The sequence below is a fragment of the Hirundo rustica genome, chromosome 8 (assembly GCF_015227805.2).
Source record: "Hirundo rustica isolate bHirRus1 chromosome 8, bHirRus1.pri.v3, whole genome shotgun sequence".
Lineage (NCBI taxonomy): Eukaryota > Metazoa > Chordata > Aves > Passeriformes > Hirundinidae > Hirundo > Hirundo rustica.
Genome location: NC_053457.1, coordinates 28,097,431 through 28,113,475, shown reverse-complemented (window position 1 = coordinate 28,113,475; position 16,045 = coordinate 28,097,431). Strand labels below are relative to the sequence as shown.

General features: G+C 49.1%; 1 protein-coding gene across 4 annotated transcripts in view; it reads left to right on the top strand.

The window, feature by feature from the left end:
* Positions 1–16,045, top strand: part of AFAP1L2 (actin filament associated protein 1 like 2) — a 65,004-nt gene that overhangs the window by 36,778 nt on the left and 12,181 nt on the right. For all 4 annotated transcript variants that reach the window (XM_040071221.2, XM_040071222.2, XM_040071223.2 and 1 more), the window contains exons 2-5: positions 4,214–4,342; positions 4,871–4,948; positions 7,926–8,017; positions 12,060–12,150. In XM_040071221.2, the coding sequence (XP_039927155.1) occupies positions 4,214–4,342; positions 4,871–4,948; positions 7,926–8,017; positions 12,060–12,150 (390 nt within the window). The remainder of the gene's footprint in view (positions 1–4,213; positions 4,343–4,870; positions 4,949–7,925; positions 8,018–12,059; positions 12,151–16,045) is intronic.

The following is a 16,045-nucleotide window of genomic DNA, read 5'->3' as shown; positions in this document are numbered from 1 at the left end:
TTATTGTAGCACAATGACAGAGATCGGTGGTTATTGGTAGGAATGGCTTTTATAATCTAGTTTAATGGTCATTTACCTTTCAGTGACCTTGGTGTCAGGCAAAATTGGCAGCTCTTTTGGGAGGAATGTGCTTCCTCAATGAGGGCTTTGCAAGCTGTTTCATTTTTGGCTCCAGCTTCACATGAGCTAGGATAGACACTGCTGCAATGCAAGAGACTTTCAGCCTGCAAAGAAAGGCACAGACTCCTGCCAAAAGAAGCCCTTTTCAGTGCTGTCCTGCTGCCACTGAATTGCTGTTAGAACACATCAGTCGTGTTTAAAGCATCTCTTTGCCTATTGCTGCGACCAGAGTTGCAGCCTTCAAACTGAGAGAGCCTGTGGTGGTCAGGGGCAGCCCAAGAGCTTCTGTAAAACAGGTAGCATTGTCTTGGAGTAAAAGAAAGGAGAATGTCTCATCATCCAGTTAAGTGCATGCAAGAAGAAGAAGCTGGTAATTCTGACTGTAACCCCAACTCTGAAAGTCCTTATTACATCAGTAAAGATGTGATATTTCTGTATATTTCAAAGCACCATCCTTTCAGTGATGATCATCCACTCACTGCAGATGCTAATCACTCAGGTTTCCCATTAACTGTGATGCTCCTATACTTCTCTCCATCAAGCATTAAGAAAATCCTACAGGTTTTATCCAGTTACTGGTGTCTGTTGCCATGGAGAAGAGCATGACATGAGCTATGCTGTGATTTCTAATGGTACCCCAGGTCTGTGGCCATGCTTTGTAGGGAACTGGAGTGCATCATATCCTGGTGCTTGAGGGGACTGGATTCAGTGCAGGTAATCACAGTGACCTTGGCCAAGCCTCTGAATTCTTCTGACAACCTGAACCTTAGAGGTAATCCCTGTGTTTTCTGTGAAGGGGGCTGAATTTTTGTAAGATCTGTGAAGCTCTTTGAGGTGGTGCCAGAAATATCACTTGAGTCACAAAGAAGTGCTACAAGAGTTGAGAGGAGCAATACAGAAATAGAAAAAAGTTTCAGAAAAGCATCTGAGAATTTCTCTGCCTTATGACTTAGGCTTCTGTCTACTTCTGATCTCTCATCCTGCTGCTCACAGCCCTATGATTTTATAGATACTTTCCTTGCATCTGTAACTATTGCTCTGCAGAGCAGGAATCATCGCTTTCTGTGCTCTCATTTCTAAACTGCTAAGACAAGGAGAGCAAAACCGTGCCTCTTGGAGGGAGAACCATTTGTTCCAGGCTGCTTTGAAAAGCCACCAACCTGATTTTACCATGAGCGTGTTCCATACATCACCAGCACAGCGTGATGGGACTTTAGCTGAGATCAAGCAGTGACTTCCAGCACTCAGAATCCTGAGATGGTTTAATGTACAAGGGCTCCCAATTGCTTTTAGTCCTATTGACCTGCTGGGACCTGCTGTGATAGTGGCTTGCACAGAGGATCTCATCTGTGTGAGACCTCAGACCCTCATGGTATTAACTCATTTTGCTTCTCACAGTCATGAGTCCCTGATAAGTGTTAGCTTGTGCTCCCTCTGATAGGAGAGAATGAATGGTCAGTGGAGGGGTTTTTTTGCAGGTATCAAGTTTGGATTGGGAATGTCCAGCTGAGTTCAGAGAGATACTTGCATAGAAGCAGATGGTTTATATACTGCTTCTTGCAGAAGAAGAGCAAAACTAATCTCTCTTGAGTCCCTGAAGTCTGAATCCATTGAGGTCTGACAGAGTATTTCCACTGACCTCTGTGGCCCCAGGATCACATCCTAAATGAGCTGCTTTGAGTCACTGGAAGCCTTGAGTTCAGCTTTGGTGGGCTGGAAAATGTAACCTACTGTATGGGCTGTGCTATTCATCAGCGCTCAGCCCTGTGTGTGTGCTAGCTGTGGATGCCTGGGAGAAGAATAAAGTCATTTTCTGCAGTCTGGGGGTGGAGGAGGGAATGGGAATTGTACCCCCTTCCCTGCAAACCCACTGCTGTGACATCCATGTGGGCAGCTGTTGGGAGATGACCTCCTTCTGAAGCTTCAGATTAAGCTTAGGTGTCCTTGGTGCTGTTTTTTTCTGATCTCATCCCTGACACATGAATGTCCTGTGCAGCTGGCCTGACCAGCAGGACCTGACCTCAAGTTGAATTTTCTGAAGTGGGCCACTGAAGCAGATGGGTATAGCAAGGCTGTGATATACCCTGGGGAGTTTCCTTAAACTTGGGAGAAGCAGGGTACCTGAAGCTTTAGAGAAGCCAGTTGTGAGTAGGTTTGACACCATTCATTGCTTATTGGCATCCAGTATTATTATCAGCAAATGCTACCTGCTTCCTCACAGCCTATGGAAAAAAAAAAAAAAAACCCAGCCTGCTGTTTCTTGAGGTGATTCTTGTTTTCTCTGGGCAAAACAGAAGCTAGCAAACACATTTGAGTTAACACAGCATGATGCAGGTGTTTGCCATTCCCTACTGGTCCTAAATGAGACCAGAAGAGAATTAATTTGGTGTAGAGGGTGTAGAATGAAGTGTGAATAACTACAAGTTGGTTGGTTCCTCTGGAGCTGTTATTGATTGATCTGGAGTCATTAGGCTGTTTTACAGTCAGTCTGGTGAAGATTAATTCAGTTTGAGAGCAGTAGCAAGTTTTTTCAATTAATGGCTAGCAACATAAACGTTTACAGTGTAATTTTTTTATCAATCTTCTAACGTGCATTTACCCCAGGAAGGTTCCCTGGTGGCTTAAGATAGGTGAGTAGGAAGGTGATGGCTTTCTCCTGCCTTTAAAAAAGTGTTCTTTGTGACCTGAAGTGTGGCAGCTCTTTAACTAGAACTGCTCAGGTGCTTTTTATTACAAGTCCAAAACATTAACACTTTTGTAGTTCATGGGTGTGAACTGTGACTCGCAGGGGTTCCATGGGATCACCCGGTGTGGGAATGCTGTAAGTGAAGGGACAGGAGCGTTGCCCCACTGAAGTTATGCCTAAATTCCATGGTGGAGTGCTAAGGAGCCACTGCCTTGTGGCAGACCCAGTCTTCACTGCCCATGTCCTCTGCAGATCCCCAGCAGCAGGGAGGGATGGAGAGGGGTAGCAAGGGAGCCTCCAAAGGGGAGGAACAGTCCCGGCTGGGTTTGGCACGCTTTTCCCACACACTCTCCTTGCGCGGCGCTTCCTCTCTCCACATAATACTCTGTTATTTCCTCCTCCTGCCCCTGCTGCTAATTAGCCCAGGATAAACTCTGGTGTGAACAAAAGCAAGCAATTAGGAGTCTGCTGCTTCAGCGTGGGCCCTGTCAGAGCAGTGATTTGTTGGTGGCAGGGCTGTGCAGAACCTCCTCGGGACGAAAACAAACCCATTGTCCTGGCTGAGCCGCTGGTGCTGGGGAGTGGCGTGTCCGAGCTGCTTGCTTTGGGGATGTTTTGGGTGCAGCAGGGCTTCCCGAGGCACTGAGAGATGCTGCTGAGTCTGGTGTCTTCAGTTCCACCTGATACAGTGGTCTCTGTGGTCACTGCCCAAGCAAAGTGGCTTGAGAAGTTACTGAGCTGTGATTGATGTATGTGAGGAGGTGTGGATTTTTTGGTTTTTTTTCCTTTTCTTTTTGGAATACACACATAAATACTTTCAGATTAATACAGACAGAGAAATAATAGTAGAATGAAACATAAATTTGTTGCGTGGTTTGTGCTGGAGGAGACCTTAGAGATCATCTAGTTCCAACTTCCTTACCATGGGCAAGGACACCTCCTACTAGATTGGATTGCCAGGGTCCCATCTCTCCCAAATACGGAGGAGGCTTAGAAAGAGGAAGCAAAACCCAGGGTTTTTGGTAGGTCCCAAGCCAAACAAGGTTCGAATTATATTTGCCAGGACTCAAGGTGCATGTATGTACGCTGCCTTTGTGTAATCTCAGCCCTAACGCTCCAAATCTCTTCTCTTGTCTTTGCTTGAGCAGGAAGTCCTAATGGAAGTCCTGACCCCTAATAGGTATTTACATGACATTTCACTGATGTGTGAACAGACTAAGGGAAGTTGGAGGTTTTCTGGTTTGAGACCCGCTTTCTTTCCAAAGCTAGAGGCAGGTAGAAAATTAAATATGAGCTATTCCTGGGCAGAAAAAGCGAAGGATTTTGGAAAGCATGGAATTAACAGATGTCCTCTTTTGACACACCACCCAGCTGCTTTGCCAACAGTTGTCTCTGTTTCTGTTGTAGCTCTCGAGCAGCTGCTCACAGAACTCGAAGATTTTCTGAGGATACTGGACAAGGAGAATTTGAGCAGCACTGCTGTGGTGAAGAAGAGCTTCCTCTCTGACCTGCTGAAAGTCTACACCAAGTCCAGTGGTACTGATGAGGAAAACCAAGGATGGGGGGTGGGCTGTCATGGGAATTGCTACAGGGTCTTGAAGCAACATTTTCCTGGCGGCTGGTGGGAAGAGGAGACACGAAAATTAGAAGGAGAAAATGAAACTGAGTTTATTTTTGCAGTGACCTCTAATTGTTTATGTAAAATTACTATAGTTATGTGTCCAGCTTTACAAGCAAAGGATTCCCAAGATTCCTGATCCTTTCTGTTTTCCTTATTAAACCTTAAGTTTATTTAATCCACTTTGTAAGATACACAGGATGTACCGTTTGGCCAAGTTAATGTTTAAGTAGAAATTTTAACTTATGGAATTTCCTGACCATAAAGCACTTAATTTTTCTGCTTTTTATTATTGCTTGGGTTTTTTTTCCTGCACGTTGCTTCAACCAACGGGCTCTCTCCAAATGTGCTCAGCAGAGACACTTTTTACATCTGCCTTTGTGGAAAAACTTAGCAGTGTGCAAGCAGCGTGTGGGTAAAGAGTTCACTTTTCCCTTTGTTTGCAGGTGGTGATGAGGAGTATATTTATATGAACAAAGTGACAGTCCATAAACAGCAGGGTGACCAAGAGAAACAAGACAAAGGTAGGGAGCTGAAGATTAATGGTTTCATCGTGTCTCATGGGATGATGAAGGCACACAAGGTTAGAGTCTTGCTCTGGCAGCTCTCAGGGCTGAAGCAGCTGCTGGTGCAGAAGGGCCATTTTCATAACATTCCCTTGGAAATTGTGGTCCTTGCCAACACTGTGAGGTTATTCCTGGAAGTAGCACTTTGGAGGTCTTTATTTTGGGATAAAAATGTTGCCTTCTAAGGCTTGAAGCTCCAGTGCCTGAATTATTTAAGGAAGCCTTCATGCTTTCTTTGGCCACAAAACAAATCACTTTTTGCATCTTTGAGACCTTGAAAGTGTTTTTCTTGTTTGTTGTGTTGCTCTGCTGTGGCCCAGAGGGTCTGTGTTGTCACAGCCTTTTGAGGCTCACCATCTGCATGGGCAGAGCACCTTCATTTCCCAGGGATGTGAGAGTTCTGCAGAGTAAAAGCCAAGAAATCAAACCTAAATAAAATACTCCTTTCCAATTTAGCTTTCCCAGGTTTTGAATTTGTTACACGGCAAAGAACATAATTGTCTATAAATGTTCCTCTTTGAAGTTCACCGTGAAAGGGGTTGCTGATAATTGCACGGAGTGAGAGTATTAGTGACACACACTTTTTAAATGTACACCTAGTCAGGGGCTGATCCTACCCCGGAGTTTCCAGTGCAAAGGGATGAGACAAGGACTTGTCAGTGCAGCCTGCTGCTTATGTGCTGGTCCTGCAGTAGTTGAGATTGCTCCACTTGCACCGTTGTTTGTTTTTGTTTTACTTCTTTGTGGCGGGGATTTTGTTGTTTTTGGGTTTTGTTTGTTTATTTGGTTTGATTTGTTCTTTAAACTACCTGCAGCCAAACTTGAGCTAACTTCAAATGCCTCTGAAGACAGGATGTCCTCCCAGATGACACGTGCAGCCCCAGTGTGACCCAGCCCTCTGGGTGATGCTGTAATGCTCTATTATAGGATCACACAGCCTCCCAGCAGCTCCCAGCAGCTGAGCAGCAACAGAAACATCTCTTTATATAAGTTCTCATTTGGGTGGATAAAGCAAAGCATCCACCGTGCTCACACACAGGGAAAATTTCAGACAACTTATTTTTAGAGGTGGTTCTTTTATTTCAGACTTTTCCCTATCAAGGCCGGGACCCTGCCCACTCAGTCACTCCCTGCAGGACCTGGCACTTCTCTCTTTCTGTTTTCAACAACTTCCCTATTCCAAGTAAAACTTCTGAGTTATTTGGAAACGCTGAAGTCAGTGAGATGTGTGATCTTAGCCAGAGCTGCAGCTGGGTGTAGAGCCCTGATCCTGCCTCTCTAACTGGATGGAGAGGTGCCTGCAGGTTCAGGTTCAGCAGATGGAGGGTGCCCATGGGTGTGATACCGATCTTCCAGTGAGTGTGCAACTCCCTCTGTCCCTTTATCTGCTGCAATTCCATGCCTGTAAGGGTATTGGGGACCACACCTTTGTGGCTGAGCCAGCAGGACCTCTCCTGCTCTGCAGAGCTGCTTCCCCACAACAGCTGTGCTCGAGCGTGCTCCAGCAGCACAGGGTGAAATGTTTTCCAAAGTCCATCAGCTCCAAAAGTCACCCCTCCAAACGTTAAAATATACAATTCCTGCACAGAAATGTATTTCCCTGCTTCTTGTATCTACTTGCAGTTTCAGTGGTAAGGATTTAAGTGGAACAGACACTGCTTTTGAGATGCCTTCCTGGGGCCCCGCAGTTGAATTTCCTGCGCTGGGTGATGAAGGCACCATCATTCACTGGATCTCATTGATGAGAGATGCAGCAGGTCTCTACCCTGTGAACCCACAGGGCTCTTCAGTGAGCCAAATGCCATCTCCTTCTGGAAGTCAGCACAAAGGGGCAGGAGTCTGGGAGGTGGGATTGATGTGAAGGGCTCCTGGTGTAGCCACTGTGCTCCTCTTAGCCCAAATGCCAGGTGAATTCACTTCTACAAGGGACAGAGAGCACAGACAAGTAATAGTACAGATGTGAATTTCAGCAGGATTTTGGGTGGTTTTTCTTTTTCCTTCCTTCTTTTAAGTCCTCTTCAAACTGCAGGTTTTAGAGAGGCGTCTTTATCAGAGGACACCTGCAAAATGTTAATGCTTGTCTAGGGAAAAGTGTTCCTTCCCTCCCACCCCAGTAAGGAAACTGTGATTTGTGATGCTGGCGTGTGGAGCTGGAGAAGGAAGGGGTGTATATCCATCACTGCACTATCTCAGAGGTCCTGGGATTTGGGCACTCATTGAGGCCACCCAGGAGTTCTGTGGCAGGAGAAGAAGGGGACTGAACACAAGTTTTCTGAGCCTTCAATGTACCCTCCAGATACCAAATCACTCTGCTTTCAGCTGCTTGGAGAGCCTTGGAGGCTTTGCAGAGGCAGACACAGATCACCTGGAGGAGTTCTGCTGCCATGTGTATCTGTGTTTGGCCTGGGCTGCTGTGGGTGCAGCCCTCCCTTGAGCAGTGATTACACTGCTGATCATGGCTGGCTTTGATGAGCCACCGTGCACTCAGCCACTGTGCAGCTTGCCCTGGGAGCAGGGTGCTGCTGGATCTGTTTTTTGGGGTAGGTAGCAGAGGAACAGACAACCACTGACCTGTCTGCTCAGAGCAGCGGGGATCACAGCTAGCAAGGACTAAAGTGCCATGGGTTTCCAGACACTGTGTAGTGTCTGCCCTTTAAAGACCCTTTAAAGTCTCAGCAGTGGATCTGGCCTTCACAGTTTTCCCTCCAGAAGGAAAGACATGCCCTAAAACCAGAGGTCAGCTCTTTAGCTGGGTCTCCCATTGCCACATTCCTGGCTATGGCCTGAAATGACATGGTGGCCCTGCAGCCCTGCCTGTAATTGTCACCCTGCTCCCCACTGAAATAGCATCTTGCTGCTCCAGCACAGCCCAGGGTAGCAAGAGCTCTGCTGGGAGATGCCACATGTCATCTGTGTAATTGTTTCTGCCTTGCAGTGCTGGATAGGAAGAACTCCCTGCCCAATGGAGACTCAGGGCTGCATTTGTCACCTCCTCAGAAGGGCCTGCCAGACCTCCCCCCTCCAAAGGTAAGTTTTTCACACCCTTTGCTCTTCACTGCCTCAGCCTGGGGCTCTGAACCCCTTGAGGCTTCACTTTTGTCACGTCCTGTGCAGCATGGCTGGTCGGAAAGAGCTGTGCCTGTGTCTGTTAGTAAGGCACAGAGTCCTGGGGAGCTTTATTTTAAAAATAAGAACAAAAACATTGAACTAGGGATTTCCAGCTGTATGTTTCATGTTTACAAAGACATATGTCAGTACGCGGCTGGTGCAGCTGGATGGTGGCCCAGGGTGGCTGGACACCCAGGAGCCCCTGTGGTTCCCAAAGCTGGTGCACTGGTGGAGCACCAGCTTTGGGAACTCACTCACTTCTCCCCTTGAGTGTGCAAACTGGGCTGTGCTCCCTGCCAGGGACACCCACACCCACTGCATGCCACTCCAGGCTCAAGGAAGGAGAAGTGAGCTTTTCAAAGATGCAGAGGTGGTGATGATTCTCAGCTGTTGCTTTGGAAATCCCTCCTGAGTTGTAAATCAGCTGTGCTTGGGCTGCTGACATGATCTTGGAAAAGCCAGGAATCCTTCAGCTGCAGGGTGGTGGGGAGGTCCCTGGGCAGTACCAGGACCTCCCCTGCTGCCAGAGCTTTCTCAGCTTGGCCTTTTCCAGAGGTTTGCTCACAGCTGGTGTTGTCTGTGCACTGGGTGCTGGTGTAGTTCTGGTTGTGCAGCCCACAGGTCTGTGAGGAGGAGTTGCTGGCTCTGTGGATTTTTCTGTAGGGCTGCTCTAAGTTAAACACCATCAAGCTCTCAGTGGGATGTTGTCTCTGCCAGCCCAGCTGTCCTAGACACAGGTCATCCTGGAGCCTCTGAATGTTGCTGTTCAGGAGTTGATGCAATGTGGGAATTGCTGTTAGCTGGGATTTCAGGATGTGAAAGGAAAGGAGGGCAGGGAGCATGCGTGGGGGGAGGAGGAGGCATGGAGGAGGATGGGGTGGTGCATCCATCAACCATGAAGGAGGATCTGTTCTTTTCCGAGGAAGGAGGATGCAGGGTGAGGCCCCAGGACTTTTGCCCATGGATCTGTGTGGCTCAGCTGGAGCTAGCTGGAGGAGCTGGGAAAACAAGGGGTAGGATGGGATGCAGCTGACAAACCCTTGGATGCTGAGTGATTGCCTGCAGGGAGCTGCTCCAGCCCCAGAGGGCTCTGCCCACGCAGATGGCTGGAGCTGGAGTTCCTGGGAGCAGTGCCCAGAGCAGGAATCTCTGTTCAGCTCTGAATTTCATGGTGGGCAGGAGGTGGAATGAAGGCACCACCAGCCAGGTGTCCCCAGGGCGTTTCTCTTGAGCTTGGTGCAGCCCAGCTTTCTGACTGGGCAATCAGGAAGTTAAAGAGGCAATTAGAAAAAAATAGTCTTAGATTTTAGCTGAGGACACCTGTCTTCTCCCAGACCTGTGCTGGGAATTACCTTCTCCCAGCTGCTAACCACTGGGGTGATCCTCCCTCGCGTGCCACAGTCAAGTTCCTCCTCACGGTGAGCATCTGAGTGTCAGTGAGCTTTGGCCGCCAAGATATCTGAGTGTCCTTCAAGGAGTGGGGCTGGGGAGAGCTTTAATGAGTTGAAATTGCTGTTGGAGGGCAAGGGATCTTCTCTGTCCGCATTGCAGCTCCCAGTGCAGGCAGGAGCCACAGACACCTGGGCAGTAGAGGGTGGAGCACAACTCCTTGCACAGAAACTGGGAGGTTAGGAGGGGAATTCAGATTAGATCTGTTTTAGCTCTGCAGACTTTTCTGTGCTTTTGGTGACACTCAGCCATCCTGTGGTGCTCCTGGTTGCTCTACACTTGCCTTTGAGGCACAGGAGAAATATGGTGATAAAGCTCTGCACAGCAGATTGTCCCTGGCACCCAGCAGTCACTGGGCAACCCAACAGGAGTGGCTCACCTGGATCCCACTGGTTCCTTTGGATTTGTCCCCAAACAGTCTTTAACCAGTGAGTTCTGCAGGCCACGGCTCGGACATTGGTGACCTGTCCTCTGCAGCACCCTGGCAGCTCTGCCTCTTCCCACAGCCATCCACTGGGAAAGTCCTGTGTTATGGATGCCCAAGTTGGTTATATTTGCATGCTCGTTGTGCCATAATGTGACAGGCAAATGTTCTGTGAGGGCCGGTGTGGTTAAATAACACAATATATAGCCTTTGACAAGTTAGAGAGTAAACCACTCCACGGCCCTAGGGAAAGAGGAGACAAAACAAATACCTTCTGGGGCAGCCAAGGTGCACCCTGTTGGCTTCCATTGTAGGAAACAAAACAGAGCAGCCCCTTCCCTGACAGTTATGGGATGGTGTCAGAAATCCCCACAGCGTTTCTTTGTGTAGGCGATTTGTTTATGGTCACAGCGCATAAGTGAGCTGGCTACACGCAGGAGGCCACCACAGATGGCAATTACAGACACATTTCCTAGCCAGGGAAGGGATTAAGTAAAAGCCCTGGAGTGACTGGGTTTGGTTTAGTTTCTTTAATGTAACACATTAAGACAAGAAGTTCCTAAGCCTTTTAAGTGTTTGGAGGAGAAGTGTATTCCAGCAGTGTCCTACGTGCCTCTGGAAGGAAAGTTCAGTCTGCTCACAGCATCTGGCAGACCCACGTGAGGAGTTTTAGCACTGGAGAGGTTTGGGAGGTTGGCAGAGCCACGGGCAGCTCGCCCAAGTGGGAACAGACTTTGGTGTGGTCGGGGTTCCTCGCTCCCACAGGCCCAACAGCTTCCCTTTGTGGGCAGCTGTTGGCCAGAAAACCTTTTCCTTCAAAGCTTCCTTTCTGCTTCTGGGCCCTGGTAGCTGCTGGTGGACGCATCGGGGGCGGGATGGAGATGGACAGCTTTGCCCCTGCGTTTGGTGGCGCTGGCATGACCTGCAGATGGGCTCATCTTGCCTTGGGCTGCTCTGCAGTGCTGATCCACAGCCGGCCCCTCTGCCCCGGGGAGCAGTCGTGAGCTGGCACAATGCAGGATTTGTGACCTTCACCGTTGCTGTCTCTGCACAGGGACCTGCTTTTGTGTCCCTCCTGCTGGGGCGAGTGGGGCTTTAACCCTGGGCATCCTGTCAGCGTTAGCACGGCCTCAGTGGGGTCAGCTGAAGCCTTGCAAGACAGAACATCCTGGTGTTCGATGGCTGGGAGTGGTTTGACCCCGGTGAGGAGCTGGGACACCTCACTGGGGAACAGGGAAATGCTTCTGTCAGGTCAGGGTGGGAGATGGGATGCCAGGTATTGGGGAAGAACGTAAGCTCTGTGCTCATCCTACTGATCTGTTCATGCTGCTGCTCTGCTGTCTCATGTCCAACATCTGTGTGAATCACCTGAAAAGTAAAAAGTTTGTTTCTTAACGTCACTTTTAATTTTTTTCCCCTCACGTATTGATATTTCTAAAGGATCAAGGCATGTTTTTCCTGCCAGCCCTTGCTTGTGTTTAGGGAGGGGTTTGGCAGGCACCACAGGGATTTTCCAGCACTTGGACTCTTTTCAAAGGCGTATTTTCCATTGGTGTTGTTTATCCATTTCCTTCATTTTTTGTTAAGAGCACAATAAAGATTCCCAATATAGTTCCTAAAGCAGAGATTTCTAGTTGTTAGTTTCTATCAGTCAGGGACTTGGAGACACAGCCAGAGACTGCTCAGGTTATGTTTTCAGTGTAAAGCCAGGGTTGCACCAGTTGTCCTCCCCTCTGTTTCCCTGATAAAATAATCCATAGCACAGAGAACCAACCCCAGCTATGATGGGCATCTTAGGGGGGGTCAGTGCAGCAGGCAGAAATCTCAGTTCAGGGTGAGGCTGATGGGTTACGTTGCTGCTATGAGTTGATCTTCCCAGGGGTTTCAGCAACATGAAAGAAAGTAACATTAATGATGCAATTATACAGTAATTTCAATTTATATATGGGCTAACTGTACCACATCTAAAAGATTTCATCCACTGGGTTGCGCTTGAGTGCTAAAAAAAAAAGGGAAAAGGATGGCCTGTTGTTTTGAAGGATGTGTTTTTACCTTAAATCATGTTTCTTTTATGTGTTTATTCTGCAGATTCTGGAAACAAAACAACCTCCAGTCCCCAAGATTGAATCCCCAGAGGGATATTACGAAGAGGCTGAGCCCTATGATGTCTCTGTAAATGGTATATCCCAGCTAAGGGGGTTCCTGTGGGAGGGGGTTCATGTGGGAGATGGAGGACTTGAGCTTTATGAGACTCAGTAAATGAAAGCACAGATATTTTGTACAGCTTTTGGGACAAATTTGTTTTCTGCTGCTCATCACACTTGATATTACAGACTTAATGCTAGCTAAAAAACAGGGACTACTGAACTATTCCGGTTTTTAACTTTCCTGTAAAGTTAGTGATATGCCTGGGTCAATATGGCATCAGTGTAAAATGTCAGAAACCATTGTGGGTTCTCTTTGTCTTGATGGTTTTCTGGCAGATAGACTGCAGTCAAACACAAGTTTCTATTCAGGACTGAGTGGTGAAGCTGTGGTGGCTTGCATTCTTGTCCTAGCACTCTAATTGTCCCCTTGGGGCTCAAAATCCGTGGCTCTGCTGGCTGTTAGGAGTGATAACCATTTTTATAATTGGCTCTTTATCCAGCTCTGTCTCTTGTGGCAGTTTAACCATCTGTAAGGTTGATTAGAAAGCCACTCTCCGTGTGAGGGGAAGGCGTGTGGGTTCCCTTGCACACGCTCACTGCCTCCCTGGGACAGCACCCCAGCAGTGTCCTGGAGCAGTGCCACCCACGCCTGTCCCCTGTGGGCTCCCCACCCTCTGGGAGGAGGCTGCTGCATGCTGAGCTCCCACGTTCTCATCTTTTTACGATGCATTCCTGCATCCTTCTGTTGAACACCCGTCACTGAGAGCTTGCCTTCCTCTGATCTGATAGCAGAGCTGATCTTGTCATCACTTTATAACCCCTTTAAGCCCGCATGAGATAGATTTTATCACCCCACTGCAGAAGCAGATCTCTGCTCATCAGCCCTGGCTGTAGCAGAGTGTGTGGCATGGCAGAGCTGAGTGGCAAGAGTCGAGGCAAGCAAAGAAGTGAGAGTTAAGGGTGAAAGATTTGGATCTAAACCCTTGGCTGTTGAATCTGAGCTTCATCAGGAAGAAGCTGGGTCCTCTCCAGCCCCACTGTGAACTACTGGGCTTTGAAGCTCCGTGTCAGTGAACAGGAAGATGGTGTCCAGCTCAGTGGGAAAAGGTTCAGGCTCCTCGTGGCCAGGGTGAAACGTGCTGTTCAGTGCAGAGGAGAGGCCCCTCTGGCTCTGCCCTGTTTTGCTGGAATGCTCTGGGTCATTTGGCTGAGGTGAGGGCTGTGATGCCCTGTGAAGCCCTGCTGCAGCTGGGGCAGCCCGGGGTGCTGCAGCCTCATCCCCATGCCTGCAATGTAAGATAAAGGAGATTTCTTTTCCCCCTTGCTGCACATTGGGGAAGTGGATAAATTGTTAAGAGCCATGGCACAAAAAGGCACGTGCCAGATTAGCTGGAATACAGCCATAGATCCATGTGCTGGGATCACCCAGCTTGTGTTATCCAGGAGCTCCATGAACTCGCCCTCTGTTCAGAGGCTTGGCTGGCAGGAATGATAAGTGCACACCCAGCTCCCACCTCTGCTTTTACTTGGTAACCTGCTGCAAATACACCCACCACCCACCACAATCTAGGTCGCTCAGATGCCTAAGGAAATGAGAGATCAGAGCTCCGCAAAAAGAGAAGAGCACAAGGGATGGGAGCCCTGTCCAAGTGGGGCAGCTCTGGGTGGCTGTCTGTGGCTGCTGTGATCAGCAGGCTCCGTGTTTTACTGGGCACTGTCACAAAGTGGAGATAGGAGCCTGTGAAGCCAGCAGAGATGGGACAGAGGATTCCATGGTGATTCCTCACCACTGAGGTGTGTGGTGCCTTTGCATCCTGTGATGGTTCAGCCACCAGTCCCCTCTGCAGGCCCCACCATATCCCTTCTTCACAAACCTCCTGGTGTGCTACAAACTGTGTTTTGTGTGAGGAGGAAGGAGGCATCATGCGAATCCCTGTGCTCTCTGGCAACCTCATGTTGGTGGTGGTGCCCTGCGGGGAGAGCCAGAAGGAAGAGCAGGGGGAGATGTGGAGCAGCAGGTATGTGGCAGGAGGGGCTGTGAGGGCTCAGGAGAAGGTGGGGTGTGCTGTGCTGTGCAGAGGGGAGATGGGCAGTGATGCTGCTGCCCTGGTTTACCTCAAGAGCATGTGGGCAAACCTGCAGGTCCCTGTCCTGCCCTTTGTTTCAACCAGCACAAGTTCCCCATCCCTTCCCCCTGCCCCACCCTGTGCCCTTTCAGATGTCAGTAGTACTTTGTACCTGCACAGTGATGCTCGCTGCTAGCAGATGATCTGGGGCCTTGGTGTGACTGCTGTTCTAGAGGGCAGTCTGGACATGCATGGCTTTGCCCTGGCCAAAGATGCTGAAGCCTGGCCCCAGTAACCCCCCAAACCCTCTGTGCCTTTCCCCACAAACTGGATAGGGAGGGGTTGGCAGTCCAGGAAGCTGCTGGTGGTCTTTCATAGAATCACAGAATAGCCTGGATTGGAAGGGACTTTAAAAATCATCTTGTTCCAACCCTCCTGCCATGTACAGGAACACCTTTCACTAGACCAGGTCGCTCAGAGCTCCAGCCAGCCTTGCCTTGAACACTTCCTGGGGCATCCACAGCCTCTCTGAGCAACCTGTGCCAGTTCCTCATCATGTTTGCAGTAAAGAATTTTTTCCTAAAACCTAAACTAAACCTACACTCTCTCAGTTTGACTCCATTTCCCCTAGTCCTGTCACTGTAAGCTCCTGTGAAAAGTCCCTCTGCGATACTGTTCCTGACAGTGTTACAGCCTGAGCCTTGGAGGACACCCGTGTGTCCCCAAACAAATGGGTGGAGTGAAATCAGACAAAAATAGCAACACCACTAAAATGAGTGGGTGCGCTGCCAAGAAAGGACATCAAAGCAAGCCTCCAGATGGGCTGAGGAGATAGAGGTTTCGTGCACCATCGGAGGTGGGACTGCGAGGCACTGTAGCAAACCGTGGGTGAATTAATTAAAACGAAGCAAGCGGGAGAGTCCGCTGGGTCTCGGAGCCCATCTTTTATCAGCAGCATCCCCACCCCTCCATTGGGGACTCTCTGCCTTTCATTTTCCAGCTCCAGCTGGGGCTGCTGCTTCCCTTCCCTCTTGGGCTGAAACGTGTTAAACCCTTATCAGCAGCCTTTGCATAATTGGAGGGTGCGATAAGGAGCGGAGTGGAAACGGAGAGGGGGACGTGGCTGCCAACTGAGCAATAATTATTCTGGCTGAAACAGCTCATCGGCCCTGGCTGCTTTTAATTACGATGACGACGATTCTGTTTTAAGGGGAATTGCCTTGTTTGAGGGGATGGGTTGAAAATGCCGTCCCAGGTTGAAATCCCAGCCAAGTACAGCGTGCAGGCATGGGACAGCCTCGCTGGCCAAGGGGGTTGACGCCCTTGTTCTCTGAGTTTGCTTATCTGTGGCTCTCTCTCTTTGTCTCCCTTTCTCTTTCTTTTTGACTGTGCAGGTCTTTTTGGTAGGCTTGCTGCGGCTGGACCCAGGCCAGGGTTGCAGGTTTCTGAGGGCGTTATTTATGCCACAATAACTATGGGTATGGCATGCTTTCCAAACCTGAAGTGCCTTTTTTAAACAACAGCAACAAAAAAACTCCCCAAAACACCCTCCCCAAAACCTCAGTTTTAGCAAAGGTTGTCAGGTACCTCCCCCTGGATTTGCCTGTTACGTGCATGGAGGGTAACCGCCTCTCCCTGTCTGTTTTGCACAAAGCATTATTTTTTGTGGCTTTCCCTGTGCTCAGGTCAATAATGAAGAGAACTTCCCTAGCTTTTGTTCCCCTGGTTCTGTCACTGGTGTGGAGCTGACGTGTGGCAACGCTGGCTGTATTGACGAGTAGCTGTTTGGTGAATGATTGAAGATGCTCCACCGAGGCAGAGTGGGAGCATAAGATGGTGTGAGCTTCCTGCATCACGGCAG